At 58.8% G+C, this 15,668-nt stretch overlaps 7 protein-coding genes across 7 annotated transcripts; 1 reads left to right on the forward strand and 6 right to left on the reverse strand.

Annotated features, from left to right (window-relative positions):
• Nucleotides 1-178: 178 nt before the first annotated feature.
• Nucleotides 179-3,571, reverse strand: A1Q1_00656 (uncharacterized protein; the record flags this gene model as incomplete). The annotated part of the gene is made up of 13 exons (XM_014328395.1): nucleotides 179-493; nucleotides 609-746; nucleotides 803-1,255; nucleotides 1,304-1,405; nucleotides 1,654-1,761; nucleotides 1,818-2,006; nucleotides 2,085-2,147; nucleotides 2,205-2,288; nucleotides 2,326-2,713; nucleotides 2,764-3,154; nucleotides 3,195-3,275; nucleotides 3,323-3,431; nucleotides 3,479-3,571. 13 exons carry the CDS (start codon nucleotides 3,569-3,571, stop codon nucleotides 179-181), a joined length of 2,514 nt encoding a protein of 837 aa, XP_014183870.1.
• Nucleotides 3,572-4,026: 455 nt separating this feature from the next.
• A1Q1_00657 (uncharacterized protein) lies at nucleotides 4,027-6,175 on the reverse strand (the record flags this gene model as incomplete). Its single annotated transcript, XM_014328396.1, has 5 exons — nucleotides 4,027-5,031; nucleotides 5,069-5,362; nucleotides 5,413-5,431; nucleotides 5,554-5,614; nucleotides 5,812-6,175. The coding sequence occupies 5 exons, from the start codon at nucleotides 6,173-6,175 to the stop codon at nucleotides 4,027-4,029; spliced, it is 1,743 nt and encodes a 580-aa protein (XP_014183871.1).
• Nucleotides 6,176-6,751: 576 nt separating this feature from the next.
• On the forward strand, nucleotides 6,752-7,215 carry A1Q1_00658 (uncharacterized protein; the record flags this gene model as incomplete). Its single annotated transcript, XM_014328397.1, has 2 exons — nucleotides 6,752-6,970; nucleotides 7,108-7,215. 2 exons carry the CDS (start codon nucleotides 6,752-6,754, stop codon nucleotides 7,213-7,215), a joined length of 327 nt encoding a protein of 108 aa, XP_014183872.1.
• Nucleotides 7,216-7,450: 235 nt separating this feature from the next.
• Nucleotides 7,451-8,250, reverse strand: A1Q1_00659 (uncharacterized protein; the record flags this gene model as incomplete). Its single annotated transcript, XM_014328398.1, has 2 exons — nucleotides 7,451-8,089; nucleotides 8,131-8,250. 2 exons carry the CDS (start codon nucleotides 8,248-8,250, stop codon nucleotides 7,451-7,453), a joined length of 759 nt encoding a protein of 252 aa, XP_014183873.1.
• Nucleotides 8,251-9,802: 1,552 nt separating this feature from the next.
• A1Q1_00660 (beta-lactamase) lies at nucleotides 9,803-11,225 on the reverse strand (the record flags this gene model as incomplete). Its single annotated transcript, XM_014328399.1, has 2 exons — nucleotides 9,803-10,851; nucleotides 10,946-11,225. The coding sequence occupies 2 exons, from the start codon at nucleotides 11,223-11,225 to the stop codon at nucleotides 9,803-9,805; spliced, it is 1,329 nt and encodes a 442-aa protein (XP_014183874.1).
• Nucleotides 11,226-11,620: 395 nt separating this feature from the next.
• Nucleotides 11,621-12,993, reverse strand: A1Q1_00661 (beta-lactamase; the record flags this gene model as incomplete). The annotated part of the gene is made up of 3 exons (XM_014328400.1): nucleotides 11,621-11,725; nucleotides 11,777-12,717; nucleotides 12,801-12,993. The coding sequence occupies 3 exons, from the start codon at nucleotides 12,991-12,993 to the stop codon at nucleotides 11,621-11,623; spliced, it is 1,239 nt and encodes a 412-aa protein (XP_014183875.1).
• Nucleotides 12,994-14,068: 1,075 nt separating this feature from the next.
• On the reverse strand, nucleotides 14,069-14,802 carry A1Q1_00662 (uncharacterized protein; the record flags this gene model as incomplete). Its single annotated transcript, XM_014328401.1, has 3 exons — nucleotides 14,069-14,306; nucleotides 14,433-14,591; nucleotides 14,633-14,802. 3 exons carry the CDS (start codon nucleotides 14,800-14,802, stop codon nucleotides 14,069-14,071), a joined length of 567 nt encoding a protein of 188 aa, XP_014183876.1.
• Between the last annotated feature and the right edge of the window lie 866 nt (nucleotides 14,803-15,668).

Genomic DNA, 15,668 nt, shown 5'->3' on the forward strand with positions numbered 1-15,668 from the left:
TACGGGCTGATCCGGGTTGAAGACATTGTCAGGTGGGGAGTTTGGCTGGGGCGGCACATCTGTTAAAAGATAATCTCTTCTCGATAGCGAGCTTGCTCATCAGGCTCTCCACCTGTCTGTCAGCATTGCAGGTCATGTGGTCTCAGCCTCACAGTTTCATTGTCGTCGGTGTCGTCGTCTAGGTACGAGCGCGTCGAGACGCTCGAGCCCAGGTGCTCGACGCTCGGCCGCGCCGGTGACCCCCACTGTGCCATCGCTGCGACGTAGGAGGTGGGTAGCGATGTGTCGGCGAGTGCGCAGGGGAGCCTTGCGATGGTGTTCTGTCGTTAGTTGGAAGGAACAGGTTTGCGCCAATGTCGCCGAGATGTTCTAACGTTGGGCGCAGCTGCACAACCTTCTCGAGGTTGTCCGGGTTGCTGCACGCCTCCTCGAGGTACATCACTGCAATTTCGCACACCTCCATCGCAGGATCGTACAGCTGCGTCACGAGGAGCTGCAGCACCCAATCTGTCAGGTTCGGAGCGTCATGCAGCAGTCGACCGAGGTGGTGCGTTGCGAAGAGGCGGGTTTCCTGAGGTCAGCTTAATCCAAGCCGACTCGTAGCTCACCAGGAAGCTGGAGGTCAGCGCCTTGGACAGCACGATACGCGGATGAGCGTTGATGGTGTAGTCGCAGCACTCGATGATGAGCTTGATGATGTCGCCGCGGCTGCGCAACTCGCACAGGTGGTAGAAGCACGTGAAGAACTTGAATTTCTCGAGCAACCTGCTTGTCAGCTATCCTCTTAGCAACAGCAACTCACTGGATGCCGACCTGGTGTTTGGTCAGGATACCAATCATCTCGAAGTAGCCGAAGGAGAGGGTGTGCTCGAGCCTGTCGACGGAGAAGAAGGGCTGCGACGCCGGCTGACCGGCATACTGGTCCAGCTCGGTCAGGCACTCCACAATCTGGCGCAGGAGCTTGTCGTCGGCGAGGAACTTCTGGCCCTCGGGGTTGATCAGCATCGTCGTGAGAAGCGCTCGCGCGAGCCGCACCCATTTGTAGTTCGGCTGATGGGTTAGCAAGGTAAACACACAACCACCCACTCTTGTCCGCAGGATTGCCGAGAAGCGGTTGTTGTACGGGTGCAGGAAGGAGAAGAGGCGCCGGATGAACTTGGTCGCTTTGATGACCTCGTCGAGTCGTTTCGGGTTCAGCAGGGGGCCCTGGAGCAACTCCATGATGATGTCGTAGTTCCACTTGTTGTGGTCGCGGCTCAGCAACACCTGTGCGTTAGCTTGAAGCGGAATACATGAAGCTCACCCCAGACTCATTGATCATCGCCTGGAACTGCTTGTCCTCGATCTGCAGCCCGAGGCGCAGCTTCATCTGCTGCACTTGCCGCTGACTGCGGAGCAGGGACTCCTGTACCGTAGACGTGCTGAAAGGTTAGCTCAACAACAACAACTTGTAGCTTACGTGAGCACATTGTGTCCCCCAACTCCTCCATCCGACGCCTGTGTCTGCTTCCTGTTATTCCGGAACAGGCTATCGATGGAGGACAGAGCCGAGAGAGCGGCGTTACGCTCTGTCGGCTTCGAGAACTCGGTGACGCCATTGAAGAGAGCGGGCAGTGCCTGCCGTTAGCTCAGAATGACCCAGCCAAAGCTCACCTGGATCCTCGCCGCATACTGGAGCGGCAGAATGTGGCTCGCCAGCTGGAGGATCTCACCCAGCAGCAGGGTCGCCTTTCGGTTCACTGGCTGGGTGCATGACTCATCCTGAATCAGAGATATGAGAGCCTGTTGGGTTAGCGTGACAATGTCAGTGAACCCACCTCAAGAAGTCCCGCCTCGATGAACACGGCAAGGAGAAAGGCGATGTAGTTGTCAACGAGGTTGAGGCGGTGCGGCATCTCATCGTCGTCCGTGACCTCCTGGGCGAACTCGCCCTTTGTCGCCTCATACGCGCGATTGTATACCGTGAGTCGGCGTCCGTCGAGAAACGCCGAAGTCCACGACGGTGCCTTGATGCGGAACACAGAGAAGAACAAGTCCAGTAGTGCATTCTGACGTCAGCTCAAGTACAGGTGAAGGCAGCTCACCCTCATCTCCGCCATGGGGACGAAGAGCGACGAGATCAACGACTTGATTGCCCGGAAGTCGCTCTGGCACATGTAGATTAGACCCGGCCACGAGCTCAGCAGCATGCTGACGTTGCGCACGCAGTGGTCCAAGTTGTCGAGGTGCTTCTGCATCTGCCGCGAGGGGATCTTGCCGTACTGCTCCGTCAAGCCGACGAGGACCGTCTGTAATGTCAGGTTTTCCGGAGTTCCCCTAACTCACCTCAAGGTCGCTGCCAGGGACCAGGAGCTGGCGTGTATGCGGCCAGTTGACGAGATACAGCATCAGCCCCGTCATGCCCAGTCCGAGCTCGAACGGCCCATCCTTGAATGCATTCAAGATGACGCGGAAAGCGTCTGCGCGCAAGAGACACTCCAGATCCAGAAGTGCAATCTCAGTCAGCGTCTCCATGCACACGGTGTGCATTGGATCGTCCGGATTCTCCGCCGCGCTGACGACGGCGCGCACGAACCCCGGCCGCAGGGCGACCTTATAGTTCAACGTTGGGCATGGGTCGTGCAGCTCGTCGATTGGGAGGGTGACCACGGCACGGATAAGACGCAATGCCTGTTCCCTCTCGCACACTGCTTTCGCATCTCGCGTGAATGTCCTGCCGGTCAGCTCATATGGGGTTATCTAGCTCACCGTATGACGACGAACTCGATGCCAGCGTTCAGCATCAGACCCCAGTTCCGCCGACTCAGCGTATACCGGAGCAGCCTGTATGCTGCTGCTCGTTGGGAAACGCTGGCGGTGTCTGCGAGGAAGGGCATAGTGCAGTGCAGCACGTCGTGCATGTCGACCTGTTTCTGCAGTCCCGGGTTCTTCTTGAACAAGTCGGCCAGATTCGTCAGCGCCTCCCACCCATCCTCGCCGCGGTCGACCTCCTTCCCCTTCCCCTCGTAGTGGGAGACATCGCGGAGTTTGCGTAGGTACGCGCGCACGCTGATGCGCAGAGAGGCGAGGTGCTCCTCGTCCACATCTGGAGCCGGGGAGCCTGCGAGTGAAAGCGAGGGATGAGTCGGCGTCGATCGCGGGCTGTCCCCTCGTTCTGTGAATGAGGATCCTTGCCGGTTCACACGAGGGCGCACGCCCGCACTCAGCAAAGTCGACGTGGGCGACGTCCCCGTCGTGCTGAGACCGTTCAGCATCGCGGGCCGTCGGCGTCGGTGCTGCGATGTGCCTTATGTCAGCTAAGGTCGGTACGCGACGAGCTCACTGCCTCGTAACCGTTCCAATCGATCTTCGAGCGTCTTGATGTTGCCATTCGCACTCTCGAGCTGTGCGGTGATGCGCTGCTTGACCTGCTCCTGCTCATCCCCCGTTCGCTTCTCGATGACCTGATGTCAGCTTTAGCCGGGTGGAAGCAGCTCACGTCCAGCATCTTCTCGGCGCCATACTGCACTCTCTTCTCGATAGCGAGCTTGCTCATCAGGCTCTCCACCTGTCTGTCAGCATTGCAGGTCATGTGGTCTCAGCCTCACAGTTTCATTGTCGTCGGTGTCGTCGTCTAGGTACGAGCGCGTCGAGACGCTCGAGCCCAGGTGCTCGACGCTCGGCCGCGCCGGTGACCCCCACTGTGCCATCGCTGCGACGTAGGAGGTGGGTAGCGATGTGTCGGCGAGTGCGCAGGGGAGCCTTGCGATGGTGTTCTGTCGTTAGTTGATCTCGCCGTTAGCCAGAGTAGCGCTTGGAACATGCCGTCACAATGTGCGTTACGTAACGCCACCTTCGGTGGAGGTTTGGGGACCCCGTCGTCACTAGTGCCAAGCGGCGCAGCTGTGCGCAGCGCGCAGCGGACAGTCAAATGCTATGCATGGCGTAAAATGGTGGCGTAATAGGAAGAAAGGCATCATGTATGGAGCGTTGGTACAACAAAATCAGCTAAACAAAGTGACAAAGTGGGAAGAAAGTGTATAATGTCTAATGCCGGCGAGAACGGCGTGGGGAGGCCGAGTAACTCGGAGGCTTGGGATCTTTGGGAGGGAGAGGCGGAGGTGGTGGCGAGGGCTCTCGGTAGGACGGCTGCTGGGAGAACTTTTGCTGTTGAGCAATCTCCTGCGAACGCATAACCTCGGCAGCATGAGCCTGCGCCTGGGAAATGTAGGTGGACATGATCTTCTCGGCGGGCGACATCGGTTCCGTGTACGCCTGAGAAGCAGTGTAGTAGGACGACTTGCGGTCGCCCCTGGCCTCTGCCGCCTTCTGGGCGACGCGCGCCTGTCGCAACTGCTCTTCTTGCTGCAGATACGCTTGGTGCTGGGCTTCAGCCTGCTGCTTCTCGACGTAGGCCCGGTACTCCGGATCCTGCATCCGTTGCTCATGCACCCATGCGGCGTGCTGAGCCTCGGCCTCCTGTTGCAGGTATTCGGCATGCGCTGCCTCGGCTTCCCGCTCCATGTACTCCTGTCTTTCTGACTCCGTTTCTCGCAGATACTGGATGTAGGCTTGTCGGTCGGCCATGGCTTGCGCATGTTGCTGTTGCAGAATCGCGTGGATCTGCGCCTGCTGTTCGAGGTAGGCTTGCTGCTCGGCTCGAGCTTGGCGGCCATATTGGTGAAGGTTGGCCGCTTCAGCTTGCTCCTGCGGGTTGTATCGTCCATCTGCCATACCAGGATAGTAAACAGGGGTGTAGACGACGGTATCCTTCGGCGCCATCGTTACCCTCTTGCCCTTCCTGCGACCCCAGCACTTGCCGCCCTTCCTGCTGTGCCTCTTCTTCTTGTTGTACATCGGCGGGTAGGGTAGCGGCATCTTCTTCCAGTCCCAGCCTCTGTACTCTTCCCAGTCGCCCTTCATAGCCGCTCGCTGGCCGGGGGAGTGCCGCTGGTACCAGCGCGGAGGTCGCGCTGGGTTGAGGCAGTGGGTCGGGTTCTCGGCAAAGAACTGCATACGCTCCTCCGGGCGCATGCGGTTGAGCGCCACAGCCTACGAGGGTCAGCAGCATTGCGCGGACTAAACTTACCTCGCGCTTGTGGAACAGCTTGTGGCGGTAGCAGAAGAAGAAGATCGTCCAAATGATGACAGCGAGAACGGCGATCGTAACTCCAACGGCAATGGCAGTCTTCTGACGCTGATCGGTGCCCTGCTTCTCGGCAGGGACGGGAGGTGGCGTCTCGGTGCTGACAGCTTCCCAGAAGGTGACGGAGCTGGCACTGCGAAGGTGATAGTTGGTAGGCTGCACCTTGACGCTGAACGACTTGGTTGCGAAGAATGCCTTTGAGTACACTATCGGGTCATGACAGCGGCCGTCGTCTCGCTGGCAAGTCAGCGTCACGCTCTTGCGATGTGCCAAGAAGGGGTACGTACTATCTCAGGCTGGTAGTAACTGTTGTTGACAGCCAGCATATACCAGCCAGGATCTCGAAACTTGATCTCGTAGGTATGGGCAAAGTTCCACACGGTCAGAGCGCAGCACGTCAGCCACCGGTCGCTCACGCAGGCACTCACCCACACATCTGGTGACCTTCCGGAACGTCATTGACGTCGGTACCGCCCGTTGTGTTGAAGGCTATCGGCTGGTAACGTCAGCCGTAGTCGAGCTTTGCGTTCCTCACCTTGCTTTTCGGTCCGGGCCCGAGCATCACAGGCGTCGTTTCTCTCAACCAACCCCAGGCGATCTCGTTGTATCGGCTGCCGTAGTCGATGAACCCGAAGGTATAGGAGACGCCTATGAGTCAGCTACATGGCTGCAGAAATTCAGCTCACCTGTGTATATGTCGTAGTCTGGGTTCGGCATGATCAGCCCCATCATGGCTGCAACAGGCACAGTGTTCCACGCCTGGTCGGCACCAGCTGCTGGGGTCGGAGAGTCCTCATCTGTCTGAGCCATGACGGCGTAGGTGGTGGTTACCGTTGGGGCATACTGCTGGTCATCCTGGGACGGGGAGACGAGAGTATTTTGCCTTCGCTCATGGACGACATGGGACTGAGTTGGTACGGGGACAGGAGGCGGAGTCGGCGTTGGTGTTTGAGCAGTGAACGCTGCGGCTGCCAATGTCGGGCTCAGGAGTGTGAGGGAGATGGCAAGTGTGCTGATCGCCCTCGAGGAGCGAACGCCTTGCCATCTCATGGCTGGGATGAGGTGGGTAGGTACGAATGCGAAGATGAGAAATGAGGCATTCTGAAATCGTCTGCAGATCTGCGGCTGAGTGCACAGGCTGGGGACCTCCCAGACTGGTAGGTGGTCCGGATGTTGTTTTGATGGACAGCGCCGGCCAAGCCGTCCAAGCCGTGGTAGTGCAGGGAATGTCGAAATGGCGGAAAGGGACAGGGTCCAGCACCCGTGCCTGTCATGTCGCTCATGTTCACCCAGTCACGCTCGCAGTCTGCAACGAATCGCATTCCGCGATGTCCGATTACCCTCTCGATTACACCTTGATTAGACTGAGGGATTAGAAGCTTGGTGCTAATCGAGGGATTAGCGGTCACGTGAAGCTCACGGCCAGGTCCGCGCACTGCCGTTCGTCGTGCCGCCTAGTTCCGGGATTGACGTCACCTGATGGGTTGGGGCGCGTTGTGTCTGGCTGTCGGGGCTCAGGAGCCAGTCTAGGACGCCCTTGAAAGTCGTTTAGAGCTCCCCTAGCCCTGCAATCAAATCACGGCGAGCCCAATGAAATCGAGGATATAGCCCAGCCAAAGATGTCAGATGTCGCGCAGAGCTCGTCAGCCTGGAGCATCCAAAGCCTGGCCTGGCCACCTGACCTTCCGATGCATCCCCCGCCTCTCCATCCCTCCGACGGCTCTCATCGCCGTTCTCTTTTCTCTCCCTCTTTGCATCTTCCCCGACCAACACTCCCCTACTGACCCATCACCCACAGCAATACTCTCCGACAACATGGGCGTACTCGACGGTCTTCCCATCAAGGTCAGTCCTATATCTCTCCACCTTCCCTGCTGCGCCAAGGCAGACTTCCCTGCTGCGCACCCGACACCACACCATCACTTCATTAGCGCCAAACGGTTGGAGACGACTCTGGATCCCCATGCTAACGTCATATGCAGCTCCTCAACATCGTGGTTTACGCCGTGTCCCTCGGATCGGAGGTCTACAGCGTCGCCGGTCCTAACGATGGATACAACCAGCCTAATGTGAGTCCCGCCGCCCCATAGATGCCCACTGAGTGGGGTCGAGGGTCACGCCTCGATATGAATGGTAATGGCGCATTGGAGCAGCGCGTGCCCGACCTCCGGCGACGGCCCCCGTTGATGACACCTGCTGCCGGATCGACGAGAGCATGCATCGCAGATACTAACTGCTAGGAAACCTACGTGACGCCCTCGGCGTACGCGGTCTGGATCTGGACACTGATCCACTTCCTCCTCTTCTGGATGATTCTGTACCAGTTCACCGACAACGGCAAGAAGTACGTCGCGGGCTCCAAGACTTCAGCTCACTCCCAGGCTCATCGTTGACTGCATCTCGTACCGCTTTGCTCTCCTGGGCGTCCTCAACACGATCTACATCTGGCTCTGGGCTCACGGCTACTTCATCAGCGCCTTCTTCATGAGCCTGCTCGTTGCCGCTGCCGTCAGCCAGATCTACTACATCATCAACGCCGAGCACAACAGCCGGGAATCGCTTGCGACCGAGCTCTTCGTCCACCTTCCCTTCTCGCTCTTCCACGGCTGTAAGTTGGCCCCCGCAGAGGATAACTAACGCCCAGGGACCATCGTTCTCATCGTCATCTCGCTGTTCCAGGCCTGCGGCACGAATGCCGAGACCCAGCCGCCTGGCGTCTTCACCAAGATCTTTGTCTTCCTCGCCTTCGTCTTCCTCGAGTCGACCGCGGCAGGGTACGCCTTTGCGACCCAGCAGGGTGACCCCGCCGGTGCCGCTGTCATCGCCTGGGCTCTGTTCTCCATCTGTAAGCTTACCTTCTGCGACCTTAGAGCTGACATCAGTCATCCACCAGAGCAGCAAGTTCATCCGCTGGAGCGCGTTCGCCTTCTTCATCCTCTCGCTGTTCGCAGTCCTCAAGGCGCTCTAGTGAGTTCAGCTGCTGGGACCTTTCGAACCTAACTAACCTCAGCACCTCCATCCGCACCGGCACCTCTGTGCTTCACGACGAGGAGCGCGCCCCGCTCATCTCGGGCGAGGCTTAAGCTCTCTTCTGACCCGCATCCACTCCCTTCCCCTCTCCCCATTTCTTTTCTTCCCTTCTTGCCAAGCCAGGCCGCAACCCGGCGCACTGACGAACCACCATCCCACTGTATCTCGATCCTTGAATCCAGAACGCAAGCCCCGATAAAAGCCTAATGAAACAAAACGAACTGGAGTCGACGACCCCCGCGGCGTGAGAGTAGTAGTACATATACCACGTCTGTGATGACATCCAATGACCTGAACTATTTGCGGAGGCGAGAGCTCCGCCGTGTTCCCTCGGGCGCGGGTGGGGGCTCCTTCTTGGGTTTCGGCTCAGCCTTGGCCTTGGGCTCGGTTTTGGTCTTCTTCGACTGGGGCTCTTCCCTCTTGACCTTGCCGTTCGCCGGCTGCTTCTCCTCCTCGTCTTCTTCCTTGACGCGCTTCTCCTTCCCCTTCTTCGGCGCTGGCAGCTCGTCCATACCTCCATTCTCGCCCATGGCCACAATGGCGTCGTACGCCTCGTCAGAGACAGGCTGCACGCTGAGTCGTCCCCTGTTAACGAGGGGCATCTCCTTGATCGCCTTCAGCCCTTTGGCGCCGATATAGCTCACGCCTTCCGGCGGCTCAGCGGCCCCAGCAAGTTTCTTAACCCAAGCGAGCGTGACGGGGTGCTTCAACCGGGACACAAACCGGACATTGACCATGTACCACGTCGGCGCATTCTTGTCCGACTTGGGGTCGTAGTACGGGTGACTCGAGTCAAAGGCCGTGTCTGATGTCAGCTTGCTACACAATGCCACGGCTAGGTGAAGACGTAGGTATACTCACAGTCAGGATATCCCTCCTTGGCCACCTCGGCCAGCGCAAACACGCCGGGAACCTTGCAGTTGGAGTGGTAAAACAGGACCCGGTCGCCGAGCTTCATGCGCTCCTTCATGATCTTCTTCGCCTCGTGGTTGCGCACACCGTCCCAGGGCGATTCACCCATCTCCTCAAAGTCATCGACGGAGAACTGAGAGTTAGCTGAAAGTCCAGAAGCGCGCTGCTCACCTTGACATCCTTCCCCTTCACCATACGCGAGTCGGGCTCGGCTTTCATGAGCCAGGGCATGGCGGAAGGTGGTGATCGGAGAAGACCGCGACGGTGGCGGAAGGATGTGGAGTGGAGGAGGCGAGCACGCGATGCAGAATGGAGAAGCGTGACCGCGGACAGATCGAAGAGAGCTGAGACGGACCGAAGGAGGTCTATGATACTAGGACAGGAAAAGTGTACGGAGGGGCGGTCAAGACGAGGGAAGGTGAACGAGGCAACATGACATACCCAGGACTGTTTACACACTCGGGTGGAGATGTGGGGTGAGTCACTTTCCCACGGTTCCCCGCAGCTCCCTCGCTGGCAACAGACGCTGATCGCGTGCACTTTCCACACACTCTTTCACTCCGTTCCTCTCCTCACATCCGCGAGCACTGTAGCAACATCAAGGAGTGAGTTAGTTTTCGCACTGACCGTCAAACTGACTTCAGGACGGACACGGTCATGATGAGCACGATCACATCTCATTTCCTTACGGCAAACAAGTCTTACAAAGCTACTGAAAACAACTAATGCCGAGCATCACGCAAGGTGGAGACGCTCATACAGCTTCGCCTCCATCTCCCTCACGAACTCATCAAACGGCTCGGGGGAGTCGTACGGCCCGCCCTCCGGCCTCTCGATCTGTGTCATGGCAACAAAAGCCAGTCCAGCCTTGGGATCGATACAGAACTCAGTCCGTGCGGCGCCAATCCAGGCCGCACTCCCCGCGCGCCGCTTGCCCTCCGCATCGCGCCTGATGACCATTGCGGCAACACTGTGTCCGCAGTCCTCGGGCCCGAGGTCGTTGACGCCGACATGGTGCAGGAATCCCGCCAGGTCCTGGTGCGCCTGTTCCAGGCCGTCGGGGGTTGTCGCCTTGGGCAACGCGTCGAGGAACAGCTGCGCCTGCGAGGGAGGACTAATGATGCCGCCTGGATTCTCGGAAGCCAAGACGCCAGCACAAATGCCGAGATAGTCGGGCAGAGTGGACCAGAGCCCGTCGCCGCCCTTCCTCTGCTTCAGATCGCCCGACGTCGGCCTCTGCGGATCCTCCAGCTTCAGCTCGGGGTCGCGATGGACGGTTCTCTGCCACCGCTCGAGCATGTCGGACACGTGCTCGAAGGTCGTGTCTGGTGAGATGTGCAGGGGGTCGAAGATCTTCTCCCTGTACAGCTGCTCTAGGTTCTTGCCCGTCGCGCGCTCGAGGATGATGCCGGCCCAGTCGAGACCAGGGCCGTAGGCGAACTTGGACCCGGGTTGGAATCGGAGCGGCTGTTCCAGGTCCCCCACAGTGGCGGAGTACATGACGGGCGTGCGCTGGGTCTCGAGGTATGCCTTGAGTTCTGCGTCGAAGGGCCAGTACACCAATCCAGACGTGTGGGTCACGAGGTGTCTCAACGTGAGTGGAGTCTCGCGTTCCTCGAACACGGGTTCAGAGTTAGAGTAGGACACGAGTACCTTCTGTTTGAGAAGCTCCGGCGCGTACTTCTCGATCGTCTCGGGGTCGTCGTAGGACAGCACGCCGGACTCGACTTGCTGTAACACCGCCAGCGAGGTGATGAGCTTGCTCATGCTGTACAGCATGTACGCTGGGTGTCAGCTATGTTCTGTGGCTCAGCCGGAACCCCTTCAGCCCCCACTTCCACTCGAGGATGAGTGCGAGCGAGACAAGGGATGACTCACTCGTATCCTCCCCCACCTGTCCGCTCTCCGGGTCACCATACACCCGCTCTCCAGCGTATCCAGCATAGATCGGCCCCTCGCCTGTGGTAATTCCAAAGGCGACGCCGGGGAGGTGCGGCGCCCATTTCTCCATCACTTCGTCGAGTGCAGCCTTCAGCTTCTCCTTCTTCTGCAGGTTGACTTTGAGGGGCTGGGCGCGGTCACCCTTGGCCGTGCTGCTGATGGCGGGGACGGTCGTGCCGAGGGCCGGCGCGGTTGTACGGGCCGTGGCTGCGGTCATATTGCTTCACTCCTTCGTTGCTGTGTACTATCGTAGAGTGGCGAGATGAGCAGTTAGTGTATATGAGAGATGGAGCCATGCATTAGGCCTTTATATGCATGAGAGTCAGTCCGGGAGGTATGGGGGGTGTGATGTCAATTTGGATACCAGATAAGGCGCAGGCACGCGATAGTTTGCCGATGTCAGTCTCGTTGCGGAATGCTGCGGATCTAATAATGACAACATGATATCGGTCAGCAAGTCTTATAGTTGACCGTGGGCGGCTCTGCATGTGTGTTTCTGTTCCTAGTTTGCGGTTCTGAGCTGTCACGAATGTTTCAAGGTCGCTCTGTCACCGACTAATATCCCAAACTTCCATTGAAGAATGTGCGGAGCTCGTCAACCCCGTCTTCCGCTCACGCCAGATGCTGGAAAAGCACCTGCTCGAGCTCCTTCCAGCACTCCGCAAAGGGTTCTGTCCCCATCTCTGTCGCGAGCCCGCTGACGAGCGCGCGCTCGATCTGTGTCATGACCACAAACTGGTGTCAGCTGACTCCATGCTGTAAGCTTACCCCGATGCCTGTAGTCGGATCGATGCACCACTGCGTGTTGGCTGCGCCGCCCCACGCTCCGCTACCTGCCTTGCGTCCCTTTGTGTCAGACAAGTTGACGACGCAGGCAATACTGTGTCCCACACTGGCGGGATGCTCGAGGGAGGAAAAGGACGCAAGCACCTCCAGGAACGCGGAGAGCTCGGCGTGGCATTGGGGCCCTCCTGGCGTATCGGCGGGCAGTGCGTCCTTGAACAAGAGCTCAAAGCCAAAAGGAGAGACTATGCCCCCGGGCTGCTTGGCGCGAAGCACGCCTCGGAGCAGGAGTAGGTAGTCGTCCATTGTTGACCAAAGCCCGGCGCCGCCCGAGAGCTGCCCCTTAACCTCGACATCGATGGGACGTTGCGGCTTGCCGAGGACCAGGCTCCCGTCAGGCTGGCGGAAGACGGTGTGTTGTCTCTTCGCGACGACTTCGGGGGTGTTGTGGAACGTTGTGTTCTGAGACAACCCAAGCGGGTCGAAAATGTGCTGCCTGAAGTAGCTCTCGAGGTCTTGTCCCGTCGCTCGCTCGAGGATGATACCAGCCCAGTCAAGTCCGGTACCGTACGCCAACCTGGTGCCTGGAGAGAAGAGGAAGGGCTGGGCGAACTGCCCCGTCTCAGATCCAAACATGGCGAGCAACCCGTGGTCTCTGTCGTATGCGTACAGCTTGGGGTCGAAGAAGAAGTACACCTGCCCGCTTGTGTGGGTTACGAGGTCACGGAGCGTTGGGGGACGTTCGAGGTCGGCAAACTTGGCTTCCTTGGTTTCCTCATTGTAGGAAAGAAGGATCCTCTGCTTCACGAGTTCGGGGGCATACTTCTGGACGATGGCGGGATCGTCGTAGGACAGTACGCCTGCTTCGACTTGTTGCAGCACAGCAAGGGAAGCAACGAGCTTCGTCATGGAGTAGATCTGGTACGCTGGAAGTCAGTTGATCAATCTCGTCTCAGGAGCTCGGGCAAGTGCTTTTGCATTACAGCAAGATGCTCCAATATCGACGTACTAGTGGTCTCGTCGACCTGGCCTTCCTCCGGTTTGCTGTACACGCGGTCGCCGCGGTATCCAGTGTAGATGATGCCATCCTTGGTCGTGACGCCGAAGGCGACGGCGGGCGTGGTCTTCAAGTGTTGGACGAGAACAGCGTCGAGGGCGGCTCTAGCTTCCTCTGACAGCTTGGGCGTCGTGTTGATGGTCATACTGGCAATGGTATAAAGTCAAGTCAATGTTGTGCTCAGTGAGAAGAATGAGGAAGGGGCGCTGTCAAACAAAGAAGCCACTGTAAACACAGAAGGAAGGTCCGCTGGTCCGTAGAATCGAGGCCGTGCGGTCCGTCGCTGCGGGGCGGAGGCGGATGCGGACCTCCTCGGAGGGCACGGAGGGATGTCACCATGTGCTCGGGGAATGAGTGATGGGCATGGGGCTAGCGTTAGTGTCAACTTGTGTCTTCGACTGCCTTCTTTTGTTCTCATTCTCGCTGCGCAAACAAGGTCACGAGTTGTCGGTCATTTCCGTCGAGCTCACGTGCTTTCGCCACCTCACCTTCTTCGAGCAGCCCCACTATGGTTTCAAGTTTCACAGCTGCGGACTGTCGTTTCTCCACCACGCAGTGGCCACAGCCTTCTCCTCCGCCTCTCTGCTCCACGCTCGGCTTAGCCTCTGTTCGCTCTGCAGAGTCCAATCAACCTGAATGTCCGTTCCCGGTGAGCACACCCCTGGCCATCAATCTGTCGCGAGCTGTCGGACCCGGTGAGAACCGACGGAGGAGCCGATGTGCCCTGTGCCCCCCTGTACCGGATCCGGAACGTGCCTAGGGTCAGTGCCTGAGCCTGAGCCTGTTTTGGCCGCAAGCAACCTTCCCTCCTGCGGCGACGCACGCCCAGACAATAACAGACAGACGCGACTCTCGTCGAATCGTTCTGCGTTCTGGCTCGGCTGTCCGAACGTGGAAGCCGGAGGTCGTGTCGCGAATGTCAGGTCTTGTCACCGAGGTGAACGCGACGAGTGACTCTATTCCATCTCCATGCATAATCTGCTGGTACCTATGGCGGCGCGTGTATGACCTGCCTTTTTCTGCCTGGTACCACAACCTTGCTCGGGAATTACGGGCTCTTGCCTTGATAGACGTTGGTCTGCTGGTGCGCAGCGGACGGCCAGATGTATTATATGGGGTCAGACCTGACTCAATGTTAAGATGTGCTTGTTGGGCAGCGTATGATAGAAAGCGAAAACACGTCGACGACTCGAAGTACAGAGATCCTTCTTCCCTCCCTCTTAGACCGTGGCCGTCACCGGCGCAGGGGCAGGGACGGTCGAAAGCTCGGTCGGCTTCTCAACGACGCCGCCGCCAGTACCAGCGCCCGAGCCGTACTCGGACAGGTCGTGGAAGGACGTGCGGAGAGTCTGCTGAGCGAAGCCGTGGCCCTTGGCGAGGTACACGATGAGGAAGACGATGTACGCGAGCTGCGCAATGACGAGGATCCATCCGAACGCAAGAGTAGCCTGCCCGAGGCTGTGCGATGTCAGCTAGGTGTCTCTGAGAACTTCGATATACACAACGGACACTGCGAGGGCCCAGAGGAGGAAGGCACCGACTTCCAAAGTCGCTCATGCCGCTCCCGACAACTTTTTGACTCACCTGCCCAGGGAACCACCCCACCAGCGGAAGGCATCGGCGGCGGAAGAGGTAGAACCGACCGCCGCAATGCCGAAGACGAAGAGGAAGAAGCCGACGGCAATCTCAACAATGATGGCAGTGGCCCATGTCGTAGTGCTAACGAAGAGGAGGATACCGAGGCTGGACTAGTTAGCTGGTGTCGGAATGTTGCATTAGCTTACTAGACGAGGTACCAGAGCCACGAGATGATTCCCCAGGCGAGGACAGCGTTGGCCGAGTCGTAGTGGCCACGGTACTTGTTGACGAGACCGGCGGCAATGCACCAGGTGATGAGAGCCCACAGAGCGAGGCCGCCGAGGAAGAACGTGTGGATTCTGGAGAGACCGGCCATTGCGTGTTATGGGGTGATGGAGTCGCACGGGTTTGATGTAGCAAGCGTTTAACGGAAAAAGTTTGAAGGGTTGAAGGGTGGCGAGTGGACAGGGGAGGATGTTTTCTTTATAAAGGTTGGGCCGCAGGTCGTGCTATGAGTGGACGCGTGATCCGTGCGTATGTCTGGAGAGAGTCGCTGGCGCGGAAGGGGTGCCGAGAAGGCGAAGGAAGATGTGAGAGTCTGGACGGTGGCGAAGGGGCAGAGGACGAAGACAGCAGCGGAGAGCAGTGCAAGAGGCAGCGTCACTGTGTGTCCAGCGCCGTTGCAGAGTGCTTGCGGTGAGATGCCTTGATCGATTCATAGACGCGAGCCACCGCCAGGATGCCAATATGCCAAGACTGCTGAAACTGGCCTAGGAGCGTCATCGTAAGGTCAGGGCGTCAGGCACGGCCAAATGCTGCCCAGTTTAGCTTCCGTGTCCAGGGCACCCAAGGGGATGCTGAGAGGGGGCGCGCGGCTTCTTTGCGCATGCATTCCTGTCCGATTCCTGTGCAGCCCTGCCTGGCCTGCCTGTTGGGTTGCGCCGTATGCCGTGTGCGGCGTCTCGTCCTGTCCCTCGACGCCTCAGCATGGCCTCAGCATGCATGCATGCCCATGGGCTGGGCCGCCGGGAAACAGACCAGACAGGCTGCATGCATGTGTGCGGCCAGGTTGATTGTTCCCTGTCGCTCGGGCGCCCTGCGATCTACCAGGCGGCCTGAACGTCGCGACTGACATGACTCATCTGGCCCGATACGACCTTGGCCGCTATGCCCTCCTGAGGTTCCTTCGGTGGACGACAGAGCCGCTGAACCGGATCTGGGGCTCTGGATTTTTGGGACGGT

This window comes from Trichosporon asahii (genome assembly GCF_000293215.1).
Source record: "Trichosporon asahii var. asahii CBS 2479 unplaced genomic scaffold scaffold00003, whole genome shotgun sequence".
Lineage (NCBI taxonomy): Eukaryota > Fungi > Basidiomycota > Tremellomycetes > Trichosporonales > Trichosporonaceae > Trichosporon > Trichosporon asahii.